The 17,702-nt window shown below is 39.4% G+C and overlaps 1 protein-coding gene across 5 annotated transcripts in view; it reads left to right on the top strand.

Moving 5' to 3' along the window:
• Positions 1-252: 252 nt before the first annotated feature.
• LOC127420367 (myelin transcription factor 1-like) overlaps positions 253-17,702 on the top strand; it is a 45,127-nt gene continuing 27,677 nt past the window's right edge. For 3 of the 5 annotated variants that reach the window (XM_051662592.1, XM_051662594.1, XM_051662590.1), the window contains exons 1-5: positions 253-378; positions 7,980-8,080; positions 13,063-13,117; positions 14,545-14,575; positions 16,256-16,318. In XM_051662592.1, the coding sequence (XP_051518552.1) occupies positions 13,063-13,117; positions 14,545-14,575; positions 16,256-16,318 (149 nt within the window). In that variant the 5' untranslated portion in view covers positions 253-378; positions 7,980-8,080. Of the gene's footprint in view, positions 379-7,727; positions 7,836-7,979; positions 8,081-13,062; positions 13,118-14,544; positions 14,576-16,255; positions 16,319-17,702 lie in introns of all 5 variants that reach the window. The other 2 variants (XM_051662591.1, XM_051662593.1) reach the window with 2 other exon arrangements.

Genomic DNA, 17,702 nt, shown 5'->3' with positions numbered 1-17,702 from the left:
GGAGAGTTCCATTTGGAAAGAGACAGGAAGGATGGTTCAGAATACACCAGAGACATATGCATGCTTTTGTGGAATATTAAAGATCAATCACAGGGCGTTAGAATTTTAAAGTAACAGTGACCCGACTCGCACACAAAATTATAGGTGGGTGTGGGTGTTAGAGAGGGAGAGTGTGTGTGCGCGCGCGTATGTGTATGCTGCACTGAGAAAGACAGTGTATGATATAGAGTGTGCATGGCTGTACACATGCCCGTTGAGTTATTGCAGGGGGATATTCAAAGCCCAGCCCATCGATGTTGTAGGTTTTACTACAGCTTTCGTGATGTCATGGCAAAGGGCGGAGGGAGGAGGTGGGGGACAATGGCTCATGAGGGAAAGGTAAGTCAATATTACGTTTTCTCGCTGACAAAGGCAAATGAAGCCATGTTTTTGCTTACAAACAAGTAGCGTTCATACCGCCCCGTTCTGGATCCTCGCTCGTCCGTATAGCCGCACCACAGAAGAGCCGACTCTCTTCCCTGCTGTCACTGAGTCTTTCGGGATACTACTGAAGAAGTAGAGTTTAAGTTTTCTTTTAGAAAATCTATAAATGGGATATTTCACCCCAAACTGTCTCACAGCGTACTGAATACGCGACGAAGACCAGGGAAGCATCTGTCGTTGCGCAAAGCTTTCGGGATTATTCTTTTTCACTCAGGTAATGATTCGAGTGTCATTTGGTTTTATATAAAACCGCTTATTAGTTTTTGATGTGCCTTTTGTTAACTGGCCAACAACTCTATGTTGTACTGATGTTATAATCTTTCAGAAATGTAGCTTAGTCATGGGTTGAGTTGCTAGGAGATATTAGAAATGTTTCACGCTGTATCATTACACTATTTGCTGACCATAGACTACACATCTACATCATCCCATTCCGAGATGCCCTACAGATCAAGGTTAATGGCTTTTACGAGAGACGAGAAAATAGGATCGTTTTGGGGTGTTATGTTTTCACGTCCATGTCCAACATCCTGCGATGCTAAGGCGTAAGAGCTTTCAGGATCAAATCCGTTATTTGATCGATGATCGATTGTATAGCCTAATCTTGAACTAATATGTTTAACTGTGTGAGTTGGTGCTGTAAAAAGCGGATCGGTTTAGGAGAAGGTAGTATGTGTGTCAATGCTTCTCTGATTGAGAGAGTGTGTGGAGTTGACATGGAAAAAGTGATGGAGACACAGTCAGCTATGGCGCTTTTGCACAATAAACGCAGCGAAGAATATTTGCTTACTTTGACACAGAAATCGTGCGCGCGTTTGATCCTTTGCTCATGTTGAGATGAATCGGGATGTCGCGCATCAATACTGATTAATGCGTTGTGTGCACTTGTCAGTCTTGTAAAACTGTTCATTTTGGGGGGCATACACGTTTCAGTCGTTTATGAGCATGTCATTATGTATTTATAATTAATCAATTTGCTGGTGGTGGCATGAAAGCATCGCCTAGCTTTGGAGTGCTAATCGACCTCTTAGTGTTTACTGTTATGTAGTTGTATAAAAATCTCCATCTTTTGGCACACATACGGAGTTTGTTCCATATGGTTCTATGTAATTAAGGTCGAACAATGGGCGTAGCGCAGGACTCCCGGCCGAGAGCACGAATGGCGTGCAGTGAGAAGGAGGAGGAGGAGGAGGGGTAGCCATTTGATTTTCTGCAGCAGAAAACAGAGTGGATGATGCTCTTTTTAAATGTCAACCGCCCCTGGTGAGATGCGCAGAAGAAAAGTCATGAGAGTTGAAGCAATAACGCCCATCCTCTGCAACCATCCCCCTCCTCTGTTCATTTCTAATGAGTGATTATACAGTAAGCTTTCGCGCCGTGAGCGTGTGCCTCATATTGCTTACTATTCCGGGGCTAATGTGTTACACATTCAGTATTGTATGAAGTATAAAATCAAAGCACCTGCAACCAAGATGGTGGACGAACGTGAATGTCTTTGATCTGAGAGTCAGTTATGTGATTGTGTATTCACAGTATATTGGTGGTGTGCTGTAGAATCCTTCAGTCCAATGGCTAACTTTCTTTTAATTGCTGTGTAATGCCGTCTTTTCAACTAAAGCCACTAAACTAGATTTGTAAAAACATTAGGGGATTTAATTATTTTAGGGGGGGGGGGGGGGGGGGGGGAAGTAATAATAATAGCAAAAGTTGGCTGTCGTAGAGGTTGAAGCCTATACTGTGAGAAAACTATTTAAACTAATTGTTATCTCAAATTGTAAATAAATAAATTAATTAATTAATTAAAAAAATAGTTTATTCAACTTAAGCTTAAGTTTTTACTATTCTTACTAGTTTAAATTAAGTTACCGTTACTCTCTAAATCCTAAAGTTGTCATTAATAAAAACATTTAAGTGGTCCTAATTAAACAGTACTTGAAGTGTCACATTTTGGAATCATAACTTGAATATATGCGTTTTTTTAAATTTTGCTTAGAGTACAACTAACTCAGACTTATCAAGTACAAAATTGTGGCTGTGTGGAATACCCATACGCCCTTGCGCTTGAATAAATAATGTATGTTTGGTCAAAACAAGGGAACTTATGTAAAACAATTAAAATAATAATTGTTATTTAAAAATGTATAAAGTTTTAATTCATATGACTATTGTTGTTGTTTTGTTGTAGCTTTTGTGAAGTCACCATGACGGTGATTATTGTTACCTCTGGTGAACTTGGTGCCTGTTAAATTTAAGCCATTCTTCTTTATTGAATTGTACTTTTAAGAAGTTCAGATTTATGTGCACCAAGAAGTACTGAGGAGAATCCAATGTGAGATTTAAGTCATTATTAAAAAATTAAGTTCAGTTTACTTGAACCAAATAAGTAAATTTACTTAGAAAATGCATGCAAACCGATTGCCTTGAAAAATCTAACTACGGTCAACTAATTAGATTTTACAGTGGTGCAGACTATGTTGACTTGTCAAGATTGTGTTTACTGTAATGAAGGTCACCTGCGCGCAACACTGATTCATGGAGTCGTTTGTTTTTATCTCGCTCGCCTTGAAACTGCTTTTGGTAATAACTTTCACAAGATCCTATCTACATTTTTGTGGAAATTGCGCAGAATTTTAAGTCGTCAGGGACCTCGCGAGTTTAGTAAAAGGCAATGCTCATACAGCTGCTCGGAGCTGGAGCTTTAGAGAGGGGTGAATTCTTGCAAGTTTTCCTTTTTTTTTTTTTTTTTTTTTTTTTTTTTTTTGTAAGCGATGTTACTGAATATATTACTCAACAATATGTACACAAAATAGACAAGCGAATCATCTGGAGCACGCATGCATACGCTCTTCTCCCTCATAAAATCTGGGTCTTCACAGATCACCGTTTAATCTTATTCCCGGATTAATTCCTAATATCATATTCCAGCAGGGTGGTTTGCAGTACCAACTTTTGTGCCGATTTAAACGCTCATTTTGTTGTCCGATGGAGTTACATGCTCAAAATAGATGCTTGTTTATGGCTCATGTCTAAAGTCGTCATGTGACTAGAAACTAGTGATATTAAAGTGGAAATAAATAAAGATGCAGCGCTGCAGCAGGTGTTGCGGGATTGCAGGAGAGGAGTGAGTAATAAACATGTCGAATGGAGCAGCTGGGCCAAATTGCACTCTTCTCATTCAGAGCGTTTGCAGAAAGCTATGCCACCAGGGCCGAGGGTCAGGGTCGTCCCTATCATTAAGTGAAGAAAGGTGCCATTTAGAGCAGCCTTTAAGCCTTGAAACATTTAATTGCGTACGGCTGAATTAATCGGTGGTTTAGAATGCTCGCGCAGTTTGAATGTTGCACCACAACTGCGTTGTTGTTTGTTTACTTCAGTTTTCGCGCCACTGCAGGTGTTCCCACACCGAGCCGCTTCCGCGTGACAAGATGCGCTCCTGACAGGAAATAAAGCGCTAAAATAACAGATAGTTCACCTGTTAACTTATTCGTAACTTTGAGGCCATCTCTCTTATTTAAGAGGCCCAGACAAAAGCGAATTCTGCCATTACTCATTTAACGCAGAGTCATTCTCTGAGTGAGCCTCTGTCTGCTGCGCGTGGTTGTCATGGTGTTTTAGGTGAAAATAGAAGAAAAAAAAGTGTCCGTAGCTCTCAAAGGCACTTTGACTCTTGACTTTCAGACTTCCATTTATCTCTTGAACTGAAAAAAGACAATACCATAAATGTTAAATACAGTAATAATTAGGCTTGAGTGGGTTGTACAAGTTGACATATTCTTTCACCTCTGCTCTTGTTAAGAGCTTTCTGCTTGTTCTCTAATCACACAAAGTTGGAGTTAAATCCTGCTTTACTGGAGCAGAGAGTGCAGATGTGTCACCCGTGGATTACTGTGAAAGCATCCATCCCTATTTAATCTAAACTATGGATTTATGTCTGTCTCAAATAACTTTGCATCACTATGATGGATTTCCATCGCTTGACATGATTTTCTTGATTTGTTTATACTCGTCTCTGTCACTCTTAGAATTTGTCTGTCTTGCCATTGCAAAACTGCTATCGCTGTCACAGATCATTTATTAATCTCTTGTTCACCTTATAGTGTAATACTTAAAAGCCAATAAGCTAATTGAGAGTCTCTCTAACCTGACTGTAAACTATGAACTGTTTAGCTTTATTAATGTTCCCCTTCGCTTTCAAATGAGTGGCACCTGAGCCATCAAGATTATATAGAGCCACTGGGGTGGATTATTGGGGCCGTGCCTTTTCCAAGGGCCCAGAAAAGTGTGGAGTTGACAATTAAGCCAGGTTTATCGTGAGATTTTGAAGAGTGTGCCTCGCAGTTCTGTTTATTTGGCTTGAAATTTGTAGAATGAGAAAAAGAGAGAGGATTGGGGGCAGGGATGCACAGTAGTGCTGTTGTAGTCACTTTTGAGAAGAGGGCTGAAAGTTGATAAATAAGCGTTTTGTTCCGTGCCGGCGTGGGAGTGTGTGTGTGTTTGTGTGTAAGAGGCATTGGAAATGCTTTTACTGACAATGCCCTACAGCTTTCTAAGTCTAATGACTGGCATCCTGCCTGTCTTTTCTGGGTTATTGCTGCTGCAAAGAGTTTTAGGAGACAAATCAGATCTGCCTGCTTTGTTTATTTTGTGCTTGCTAAGAGATGAGGGCAGAGGGCAGAGAAGCGAGAGAGACCAAGAGAGATTGAAGCTAGGCATGTTTACCGGGTCTTTTATTGACAGAAATCTCTTTCTTCCCTTCTCTTTCACTCTTTTGCTCTTTCTCTCAGAGGTGAGTTGTAGTGCCCATAAGAGACAGATGAAAGCCTCATTTAAAGGAATATTCTAGGTTCAATACAAGTAAAGCTCAATCGAAAGCATTTGTAGCATAATATGTATTTAAAAAATAATAATAATTACTTGCCCCTCCTTTTCTTAAAAAAAAGTAAATATCTGGGTTCCAGTGAGGCACTTACAATGGAAGTGAATGGGGGCCAATTTTGAACGTTAATATTCTCACTTTTCCAAAAGTATAGCCACAAGACATAAACAATATGCATGTAAACATGATTTAGTGTGATAAAATCATGTACTAACCTTTTCTGTGCAAAGTTATGGCCAATTTTACAACTTAGTTACCTTGATTTCATACCTCATAAAAATAATAGTTATTTTAGAGCTGAACTCAGTCTTTTGAATATAGTGCCGAACTCCATGATATCTACTTCCTTTAGTATTTGAGTTGGAACAATAGCTTTGAAAATGTTTTGAAATGAGCAATTGTTACCAGTTGTCATCAACCTACCATTCGCACTTTAGTTTCCTCTAAAAAAAGAAAAAAAAATTGGATGAATGGATACTGTTTCTTTCCTCTCCCTAATTTATCTTTACTCAGCACTAAAAGCTATTACATGTATCAAATACACCCTCGCCTGATTACAACTGAAAGGAAATGAATCAGAGTTTACAGGATGTCATTTTACATGGAGAGTTTGCATATCTTTGGGATACTCAACACAAAGTTCTCAGATCATCTCAAAGGCAAAGCTTCACATGTTAACTTTAGTTTTGTTCACATTTTGAAGGTTAAAATCCATAAAAGGCTTGCCCATATATATTGCGAAAGTTTGTAGTAATGCTAACAGCTAACAAACAAGTTATGAACTGGGGTCTCAGATGTGAGTCAGATATGAGTTTTTACGAACAGAGGGCGATCCGTGCCCATTGATGAAAGTAATGATTATTTTAACACACCCTGCGTTAACTTGCATGTCAATCATGTGTGCCGAGGGGTTGAGGTGGGGAGCGGGTTTATGAAGAGATGGGACTATTACCCTGATGAGAAAAAGAAAGAAGGAGAGAAAAAAGGGATCTGATTTATGGTTGATTCATTATTTACTGAGAAAATTTCCTCTCCCAGCACGGTCCTTTCTTCTTACCCTCTCCCCTCTCTTACTCCTGCTTGCTAAAAGCTCAATAAAAATGCACAAATGTGATTGATTCTAATAGCAGACTGACAGAGCTTCCAGCTGGGGTGCTGTAGCATGCATATGCATGCTCGTGTGTGTGCGCGTGAGTTTTTTTGAGTTCTCGCCTCTTTAATTAGAAGTGCATAGGTCACTTGTGTAAAAGGCCCAGCCCCCATCATGACCTGTCAAATTGTCACTTCATGCATATGACATCACCTCTCAATCAACACAAAGCACACACATATAAATGCATACTATGAACACTGTCAATATATTACATTAGTTAATGCATATAATGTGCAGTTGACGTAAAATGCCAAGTTTTTTAATCAACAACAAGATTTTACATCAAAGTGTATTTGAATGTATAAGGGAAAGTGCATATTTTACAGTAGCTGCTGTGACTCATCACCAAAAGTTTCTCAAGTTTTATAAAAATTTTTGTGTTTTAAATGGACAAGTTCAAACATAAGGGAGGACCCTGGGGTACAAGGATACATAAGCGGCTGCTTCCTTCGCACCAATGACAATTCTTCCATCTTAGAACAGGAAACTGAGGCTGCAGTGGGCACAGGCTCACCAAAACTGGACAGTAGATGATTGGAAAAACATCGCCTGGTCTGACAAATCTGAATTTCTGTTGAGGTACACAAATGGTAGGCCCACTGCTGCCTCAGTTTTCTGTTCTTGGCTGACAGAAGTGGAACCCAACGTGGTCTTCTGCTGTTGTAGCTCATCTACCTCAAAGTTCAACATGTTGTGCATTCTGAGATGCTCACTACAAATGTACAGAGTGGTTATCTGAGTTACCATAGCCTTTCAGCTCAAACCAGTCTGGCCATTCTCTGTTGACCTGTCTCATCAACAAGGCATATTCATCCACAGAACTGCCGCTCACTGGTTGTTTTTTGTTTTTCGCACCATTCTCTTTACACTATAGAGACTGCTGCACGTTAAAATCCCAGGAGATCAGCAGTTACTGAAATACTCAAATTAGCCCGCCTGGCACCAACAATCATGCCATGGTCTAAATCACTGAGATCACATTTTTTCCCCATTCTGATGGTTTATGTGAACATGAACTGAAGCTCCTGACCCATATATGCTGATTTTATACATTACACTGCTGCCACACAATTGGCTGATTAGATAATCGCATGAATAAGTAGATGTACAGGTGTGCCTAATAAAGTAGCCGGTGAGTGTATGCTGTAGGTGTCTGTGTGTGTTTGTGCTATCATACAGTCCTGCTGTTACAATTTTGTTTTCACTGTGCATCAGGGAGGTTTGTGTTTCCTATGCTGAGGCTGCTGGTTTCAGAGGCAGGTGGACAGGTGATGAGATGATCTGGCCCTTTCACTGCTGATTCAGTCCGTTACAGCGTCCACAGTGAGCGCTCACTCTGCAAAACTTTCCGACTGCATGCGCAGATGCTGACGTGACTGTCTTTTATTTTTTATTTTTATGTTTTTCATTTTCATTTATTGTTTTTCTCTCTCTCTCTCTCTCTCTCTCTCTCTCTCTCATGAACAGAAAATGAGTACCGGGGGAAACTCCTGAACCAACGCTGGACGCGAGGAGACAAGATCAGCCGCTGTCGGCCCTCTCTCAGACTGCAGAGTCGACCAATCAAAGTGAGTCGCCCCTGCCTGCCCAGCCAATCACCATGCAGCAACATAGGCTTCTTGCCAAGTTTGCACATTTAGGGGCAAGAGAGGGCTATACATTTATGACATTCATCAGTTCTGTCTGTCAGCAAGCTATGAAGTGAAGTCAGCATTGTATTACCATGCCGTGCACAGTTCATACTAGCTTGACCTAGAATGGTTTTGGCAGAGCAGCCTAACCCCCCTCTGAATGAAGCTAGATTCTAAAGTGTCCCGCATCCCGTAATTATGAAGAATTGGGCTGTTCTGCGCAACCTAATTTCATTTTTAGAGCTTTCTTTTATTATTTATGAAAACTGGAGAGGTTTGAAAGTGGGTATGTCCTTGAGCTGCTTTTGTTTGCAATCTTTCATCAACATAAAAGAAAGTCTCTCTCTCTCATCCCACCTCTATTCTTCCTTTAAGTGGATGTGTCTCTTTTTCTTTTCCTTTTACTCTTTCTTTTCCATGCTTTTTATTTGGAATGGGTCACATTTTCATCCAGCTATCTCTTTTATTTCTGCATTGGGAAATACACTGGAAGATATTTCTAATGGGGGTGCTGGGATGGGAGCGGAAAAAAAATAGAGAGAGAGCGAAGACTCTTTCCCCTGGGCCCGTAAATGTATTTTTTTTTTCACTCTGATGGAAAGAATTCATCTGAAGCGATTGATTTATCGATCTAATTTGAAATGTTTAAAGGGTTGCAGTTGCAGGCAGTGCTTTTAAGAGCATCCAATTAGATAATACCAAACTCTAACTGATCAGCGTCATCCAACTGTGTGCAAAGGAATCAAAGCTGAGCGTATTCTCATGCTACCAGCACACACTTAAAAGACAACACACAAGAGAGAGAAGAGTAATGGGAGTATCTGATTCAAAAGCATGCGTTTATACACATACACACAAAAACATAAACCTCCTTCAGTTGTCAGTCAAACCGCGAGAGTGTGCGCATTAACTCCGCTCCCCTGATGGATGGCTCAGATCTCCTTAGCGACTGTATTGGCCTCTTTTAATTTGCCGATGCTTTTCGCAGGTAATTTTGGAAATGTCAGTAGTCCTGTCACTGCAGTGACAGTTGCCACGCCAGGCCTGGTTGCATATTCTTCTTGTAAATGCAAAAATGAATAAAAGACCGGTGGAGGAGGGGTGACCTTCTTTGTGAAGTCATTGCCCCCAGCCAGCAATTTACACAGAGCTGTCAGAAGACCGCGAAGGAGCGACTCCGTCCACTTGTTTAGAGAAGAGAGGGACACAATTAATAATGTAGCTCTCACCCGCAGGGATGCACTGACCTCTTTGTATCCTACCCAATAAAAACCAACAGCTATTATTTTTGGCTTTATATTTTGCTTTCATTCCTACCCAATTTTTTTTTTTTTTTTTAATTTCCTTAATTTCATCTCTTCCCATTTTCTGTTTTCTCTCTCTCTCTCTCTCTCTCTCTCTCTCTCTCTCTCTCTCTCTCTCTCTCTCTCTCTCTCTCTCTCTCTCACTCTCTCTCTTCACTTTATTGGCTACACACAAACAGTGCACATTTTTGATGCTATAATTGAAGTTATTTGTTTTCTTTTTGTCTGTCTGTCAATCCATCCATACATCAGCCAGTTTGCCTCTTTTTTTCCATTTGATCACTTATTCTTGCATTTCTCCGCCACGGGCAGAATTAAACAGGAAGGACAGATTTGAAACCATTAAAAGGCTTTTGAAAGATATTATGGAAGAAGGATAATGCTGTCTTGCTCATCGAGCAACTTCACTCTGACCGAGTTTGTGAACATGCAGGTTTAATGAGCTGGAATTAAAAAAAGAAAAGAAAAGGAATGCAAACTCTGATGCGCTTACCTATTCGAAAGAGCTGTGCGTAGCTATGGTTACACAAACATGAAAGCCTTGCATGCTCCCTTACGGCCTGTATGAACCATGTGTTGACGCTAAGGAGAAATAAATAAAAGAGTAGAGGAAGGAACACTGCTGCCGTTTCAAAGTAAAGAATGATACGACATGCATCTGCCCCTGGCTTTTGTGTATGGGGTCAAAGTGGTCACAAAGCTCATTTCAGAGATACAGAGAGGGCATAGAAGACTCACAGATGGATGAATTGCATGCATACACACACACAAACACAACACTCAGTGCTTGTATCATCTAGCCCCGGTCTATTTGATCATCTATGTGAGAAAACTTTCCTTCCAGGCCTCCAAGTCGAGTTTAGAGTGTGTGAACCTCCGAAGCAAATATCGGTGCACATAAAGCAGGCTTGTTGTGTGAACACCCATTCACCGATCAAAACACCCCAAGAGTGTTTCTGGGAGAGGAAGAGAGATGGTTTTCTCTGCACCTGTCTGCCCGGATACACCCCTCCTCACACACACACACACAGAAAGCGTTTCATTGCCCCATACACAAACTCCCTCAAATCAAACACAACACACTCATTATCCCCCCACACTGAAAAGTCAGCGAACGGGAGGAAGTGCCACTGCCAGAGAGAGTGCGCAGAGATAAAAAAAAGGAAGATAAAAAGAGCGTGTGAAAGAGAAACTCCTCTGAAAGTGCAGTGTGCCCTTGCCAGCTCTAGCGCTGTATTAAAGGCAGCAGCTGGGAGCGGGGTGAGCAGCACTCGCAGTGGGTCAAAAGGAGAGAGTTTTCGTGGATTTTCAAGGATTCCATTCCATTTAAATCGCAGTAAAGTAATCAAAGCTAATGGCGCTATTGTGCTGCTAGAAAACATCCAATGGCTTTTGCAGTGAGCAGACTTCCCTGCTTCTGTGTGTGTGTGTGTGTGTGAGAGAGAGAGAGAGAGAGAGAGAGATTGAGAGGAATTGACACCTGCTTCTTTTGTGCCAGAAAGCGCAGCGAGTCTAGTGATCAGGAACTCTGTGCGAGAGGAATTACAGTGATTTGGAGTGCCCCTGTTTGTATTATTTCTATTGCTGTGGTTAATATTGCCATTGTAATCACCACTCGAGCCTGCCATGGGGCCACAAACGCAAATGGGCTCCTCTGGCAAATGCCACGCTCTGCTGTCTCTCTTTATGGACTGGCCAATCAGATTGATTGTTCGGGTGAAGTAAATTATAGGCTGATGAAGGGGTATATAAAGGTGCACAGTCTATCTATCCATCCATCCATCCATCCGTCTATGTATCTATCATCTATCATCTGTCTGTCTGTCTATCATCTGTATGTCTGTCTATCTATCTATCTATCTATCTGTCTGTCTGTCTGTCTGTCTGTCTGTCTGTCTATCTATCTATATATCTATCTATCTATCTATCTATCTATCATCATCATCTGTTTATCAGTCTATCTATCTGTCTGTCTGTCTGTCATTCTGCATATCTACAACTGAAGACAGAAGTTTACATACACTTAGGTTAAAGTCATTAAAACTCATTTTTTAACCACTCCACAGATTTTATATTTGCAAACTATAGTTTTGGCAAGTCGTTTAGGACATCTACTTTGTGCACGACACAAGTAATTTTTACAACAATTGTTAACAGACAGACTGTTTCACTTTTAATGGACTTTATCACAATTCCAGTGGGTCAGAAGTTTACATACACTAAGTTAACCGTGCCTTTAAGCAGCTTGGAAAATTCCAGAAAATTATGTCAAGTCTTTAGGCAATTAGCCAGTTAGCATCTGATAGGCTAATTGGCTAATTTGAGTCAATTGGAGGTGTACCTGTGGATGTATTTTAAGGCTTACTTTCAAACTCAGTGCTTGATATCATGGGAAAATCAAAAGAAATCAGCCAAAACCTAAGAAAAAAAAATTGTGGGCCTCCACAAGTCTGGTTCATCCAAACACCTGAAGGTACCACGTTCATCTGTACGAACAATAGTATGCAAGTATAAAGAGGCCTACAAACCTGACTCTGTTACACCAGTTCTGTCTGGAGGAATGGGCCAAAATTCCAGCAACTTATTGTGAGAAGCTTGTGGAAGGCTACCCAAAACGTTTGACCCAAGTTAAACAATTTAAAGGCAATGCTACCAAATACTAACAAAGTGTATGTAAACTTCTGACCCACTGGGATTGTGATGAAATAAATAATTCTCTCTACTATTATTCTGACATGTCACATTATTAAAAGTGATCCTAACTGACCTAAGAAAGGGAATGTTTTCTATGATTAAATGTCAGGAATTTTGAAAAACTGAGTTTAAATGTATTTGTTTAAGGTGCATGTAAACTTCTGACTTAAACTCTATCTATCTGTCTATCTATCTGTCTATCTATCTGTCTATCTATCTGTCTGTCTATCTGTCTGTTTATCTGTCTGTCTGTCTGTCTGTCTGTCTATAATAAGGAAAGATGAGCTTCTGTCATGATCTGAGCTTAGTGATGGCAGTGTAAAAGAGAGAGAAAAAATCTTTCTCCCAGAGTGTATTTACTTTCCGGGAAAGTGCCTTTTTATACATTATGCATGACTTCATTAACCTGAATATATGGTGTGTGTGTGTGTGTGTGTGTGTGTGTGTGTGTGTGTGTGTGTGTGTGTGTGGGCAGGGGCAGGTGGGTGGGTTTGGGTGGTTTACGAGGATATTTTTTTTTTTAGTTTACAAACTGGTAGTTACAAGGGTGTTATGTATTATACATATATATAAGGGTATTATGCTATAAATGTGGTTTATGAGGACATTTCTAGTGTCCCCATAATTCAAATCTCTTAAAAAAAACCATACAAAATGATGGTTTTTTTATTAATTTTTTTTTATGTAAAAATGCAGAAAGTTTTCTGTGAGGGTTAGGTTTAGGTTTAGGGTTAGGGGATAGAATCTATAGTTCGTACAGTATAAAAATCATTATGTCTATGAGAGTCCTCAAAATGATAGCTGCACCAACATGTGTGTGTGTGTGTGTGTGTGTGTGTATGACAGCTTGTCTTTCTCTGTTTCTCTGTATCTACTGCTGTATTTTGACTCTCTCCATCTCTTTTTCTTTCTCTCTGACAGATGAGTTTGGATACTGATGACAAGCGCACACGCACGCGGTCCAAAGGAGGAAGAGGTCAGTGAACTCATTCTCGCTCTCTCTCTTTCTCTGTCTTTCTCTTGCTTTCTCTTTCTCTCTCTCTCTCTCTCTCTCTCTCTCTCTCTCTCTCTCTCTCTGTCACACTTTCTTTCTCTCACCTCTAAAACTCTCTTTTTTTTTCTTTTTCTTTTTTGACTGGTCAGCTGAGCAAATCTTATACGTTCACTCTGGGCATATCTTATATTTATTTTTTCTCAAATAATCCTGCTCTTGGGGTCTCTAGAGGGCAGCTTGCAAGAAAATCCTATTCCCTATGAAGCATTCAGTAAATTTAAATGAAGCTTTGTGAGAGAGAAAACTGGGCTCTAAAATTAAATAACATTCAACCAAATGCAATTTGATTGAGTAACATTGAGGAAATGCTTTGAAATGTAGCATTGCAAGGCAAGATTTTTGACCAAACCATTTGTGTTGCACTTAGAATGAAAGTCGATGGGACAAGGCATTCTTACGGTTTATATACAAAAATAAGAAGCTTGTATTTTTGTTAAAGAACTTGTTTTATTTTATTTATTTGTTTGTTTTATTCAACAGTAGGTGGATGAACTTCTGGTTATGCGTTACAGACATAATTCCTGTGGGTGGAATTTGCTCCATGTAAACAGTGATTCGTGGATAGTTGCGTTACGTCTCTTTCTGGCATTATTGTGTGGCTTTACATTGTCAGGACAGAATTTGAAAAATTGGATACTTTTGAATCTTTCCATACACACTTGTTAAAACATACTGTATACCGTCTTGTGGCTATACTTTGGAAAGTGTGTTTTAACATTTATTTTGGTAGAATGCCTGGTCCCTAGACCTCCATTGTAAGCACATTACTGTAAACATGATTTTTGCATGATTTTACAAACTAAAAGATGAGTTTGAAATTATTTTCTATGATAATTGACAGCATGTCACAGATTGATAGAGCTGAAGTTGCATTAAACCCGAAACATTCCTTTAAAGCCTTTATATTTACATGAATTTCTCTTCTGCATCACTTTTCTTTTTTATTGTTATAAAAGAAATTGATTAGAGAGGGGTTGTTTTTTAATAGATGCAGGCACTTTTGCTTTTATTTCACCACCAAACCAAACTGGGACAATTAGTCATGTTTTTGTGCTGAAACATGCATACAGCTGCACATTTTTCCCATCATCAAGGCTTGATGTTTTGGATGACTCGTTTTTTTTTTTGTGTGTGTGTGTGTGTGTGTGTGTAATGTGCATGCATATACACTATATATGTACTATGCGTGTGTATTTCCTCCTGGTAATGCAGTCATAAATGTTACTGCATATGGCCTCATGGGGTCTGTATGATTTTGTGATTTATTGATTGTGGTACTTTGAAATTATTTGCGGCTTTAGATTTCTCTGCTTATCTTTTCATTTTGTATTGTGTTTTTCTCTTGGCAGTTCCCTCTGAGATTGTTGGACAGGAGCTGAGGTAAGAGAAATTAGTTCAGTAAAGTTAAATATGCCAGCAGGTTTTTTCTTTACATTTTCAAATCCATGTTTGATCATGTTTTAACATTATTTTTTTAATCACATGGCATGCCACCTTACAAACAAGACGTTTTTATGGACATATTTGAAGAACAAACCCATCATCAACAATACTTACCATCAACAAAATGATTGACAGCTATGGAAATCAAATAAATGAAAGGAGTTCAAGGTTATTTGCACTAGGTCTTTTTGTTTGCCTGGTCAACTATTTGATTCAGATGGCCAGTGTCTGGTACTATGTACCTTGACATAACAACTACCAATCTGTGTATATGTAAGCGTGTGTGTGTATGTGTGTGTGTGTGTGTGCGTGTGTGTGTGTGTGTGTGTGTGTGTGTGTGTGTGTGTGTGTGTGTGCGTGTGTGTGTGAAGGGGGATGGGGGGGGGGGTTGGGGGTCATGAAAGATATCTTAAGCTTCTCAGCTTGTGGAGTTATTCTGTATATTTTCCTTGCACGGTCACATGTGCTCTGAAGTTTACAAGAGAGGAATTTACAATGTCATCAGACATATTCGCTGGACTTCAGGGTCACTGAAGCTGCTCATGGCCGTTTTCTGTCACAGATCTTAAGCAGTGCTCCACTCAAAAGGTGGCAACGAATGATACTTTTATACTGCAGTAGAACAGAATTATAGTTGCTTAAGGACATGATACTTTCATATGAACTGAGTTTGCTTTTCAATAAATGACAGGATTCCAGTATTTCAGTTTGTTAACTGAATGAATCAGCCGAGGGTGTAGATTAGGAGGATGGGTAATACTCAACCCCCCCCCCAAGCAAGTACAACCCAACCATGATCAATGGAAACATGGGTAAATGCATCACGCTGAAACCCCCCAAATGTTCAAGCCAAATCTACGCCCTTGGAGTCAGCTTAGGATATTTAGGATTGGGGACAAATGCAAAACTTTAATTATCAATATCCATATTGGTCAGTCACTTATATTGGGGTGGGGGGGTGTTGGTTGATGTGTCCCCCTTAACATCTATGGTGGTTACTACTGTGGATGAAACTATCATCAAATTAGCCAAAATATTTAATAAACAAACATACAAGGGGCAGGATATGTGTAGTACTTTTTGTATGATGGCTGTTGCAATGCTTCGGAGTTCTGCAGATGCACCATAGATCCTGTGTGGGTCTGCCGATGCTTATGCATGGCCACAGCATTCATCCACAATGATACGTACCCATATTTCACTAAATTACACACGTGACACACATAACATATCACCAGCAATGCTGAACCCTGTTCAGATTGGAACTCCTGTGAATGTGAAGATAAGATTCAAATTAAAATCATGGCTAAATTTTCTGGTTAATAAAAGAGAATACCAATATAACAAATTGATGATTATAGTTGGGATCACCAGGAGAGAGGAAGGGATTTCATGAAATGAAAGAACGGCAGCCACAGGGTGAGGAATTACAAACCCCATCGATCACAGTTTCAACGTATTGACAAAACAATTATTTTCGCAAATTCAAAAATCTATGATCGTTTGTTTTTTCCCCGGGGTGGCCATGTTTACAAATGATGAACTATTTAGCACATAATAACCAAGAACTAACAAAACATTACTAATTTGAGCCCCTTTATCTCTAACCCTATTCAGCTGCCCTACACCAGGATGCAATGGCTCAGGCCATATCAGTGGCAAATATGCCCGACACAGAAGGTACGACAGATGACATCCCCATGCAATGCTCCATAGCCCCTGATTCACCTCCCTCTATGGCCACATAGCCTTTTTCTGACCCCAAACACCTTAAGCCCGTAGTGTAGATCTTCTTAATCTTAAAGGAAAGATTAATCTCCTTTTCTGGTAGTGGTAGTCTCTCTCTCTGTGTCTCTCTCTTCCACCCTAATAGAGGTCTTTAGGCAGAACATTGATTATTAGAAAGATATTACAGTTATGTTTATTTACACTTGTATACAGTCAGGAAGCCATTTGAGCCATGCTCTATGTTTACAGATCTATCTCTTCTGCCTGCCTGATAGCGAGGCTTTCTAATTGACTCGTCCGTTCGTCTGTTACAGTGAGGCACTTAAAATGGAAGTGAGAGGGGCCAATTTTTGAAGGGTTTAAAGGCAGAAATGTTGAGCTTATATTTTTATAAAAGCACTTATATTATATGTTAAAACTAATGTATTATTTGAGCTGTAAAGTTGTTTAATTCTTCATTTTTAACAGTCATTTTATGGTTTTTACATCATCATGGCAACGAAGTTGTACAATTTCCTATAAGTTTACACAGAAAAAGTTAGTAAGCAATTTTATCACACTAAAATAGGGATGTCCCGATACCGATACTGGTGCACTCATGTATTGGTACTCGTAAAAATGCTCCGATACCAAAAAACTATACCATCTGACGTACATTCAGCACACAAAATAAAATCATGTTATGTCCTATTGAGATTATTTTACAGCAAAAGCTGCGATTTAATGATATAAATATATAGTTTGCATGAGTTTACATAGCTTTTACCCTAGCCATATAGCATGTGCACATTGCCTGCTATTTACATTGCGGTCCAAATGTCTTAGACAACTAGTGAAAATGCTACTATTTTGGATTTAATGCAGACATTGTCATTGCAAATTAAGTTATCACCATAACAATTTGAGTGAAAAGTTTAAATGAATAAATGTACAAGAATTCCCATTCACTTGAGCTGGCACAGAGTCCACAAGTTTTTATGGAAAACCTGATGATCCATGTTATCCCAGCATGAGTTGATAAACTTTCAAAGAGCATAATGTGTGCTTCAATGAAAGCAAAGAATTCTGACCATTTGTAAGAGTTGATATGATCGCAAATTTGATTATATTTATAGTGCAGAAATAGTGCAGAAACTTGAATATTTCTTCTTTTGAAATCCTAAAACTTTCATAAACATTGATTTCCAGGTTTAAATAAAAATAATAACAGATTTATAGTGTGGTCTTAGACATTTTGGAGTCCACTGTATATGTGTTTTGCATGTTATTCATTATTTCTCCACAGTATATATTGGAATATGTAATGTACTGTTATAATACATCCTTTCGTTGTGTA

Source organism: Myxocyprinus asiaticus, chromosome 29 (genome assembly GCF_019703515.2).
Source record: "Myxocyprinus asiaticus isolate MX2 ecotype Aquarium Trade chromosome 29, UBuf_Myxa_2, whole genome shotgun sequence".
NCBI classification, from domain to species: domain Eukaryota; kingdom Metazoa; phylum Chordata; class Actinopteri; order Cypriniformes; family Catostomidae; genus Myxocyprinus; species Myxocyprinus asiaticus.
The sequence above is the reverse complement of the archived record's forward strand: the minus strand, read 5'-3'. Positions and strand labels throughout refer to the sequence as shown.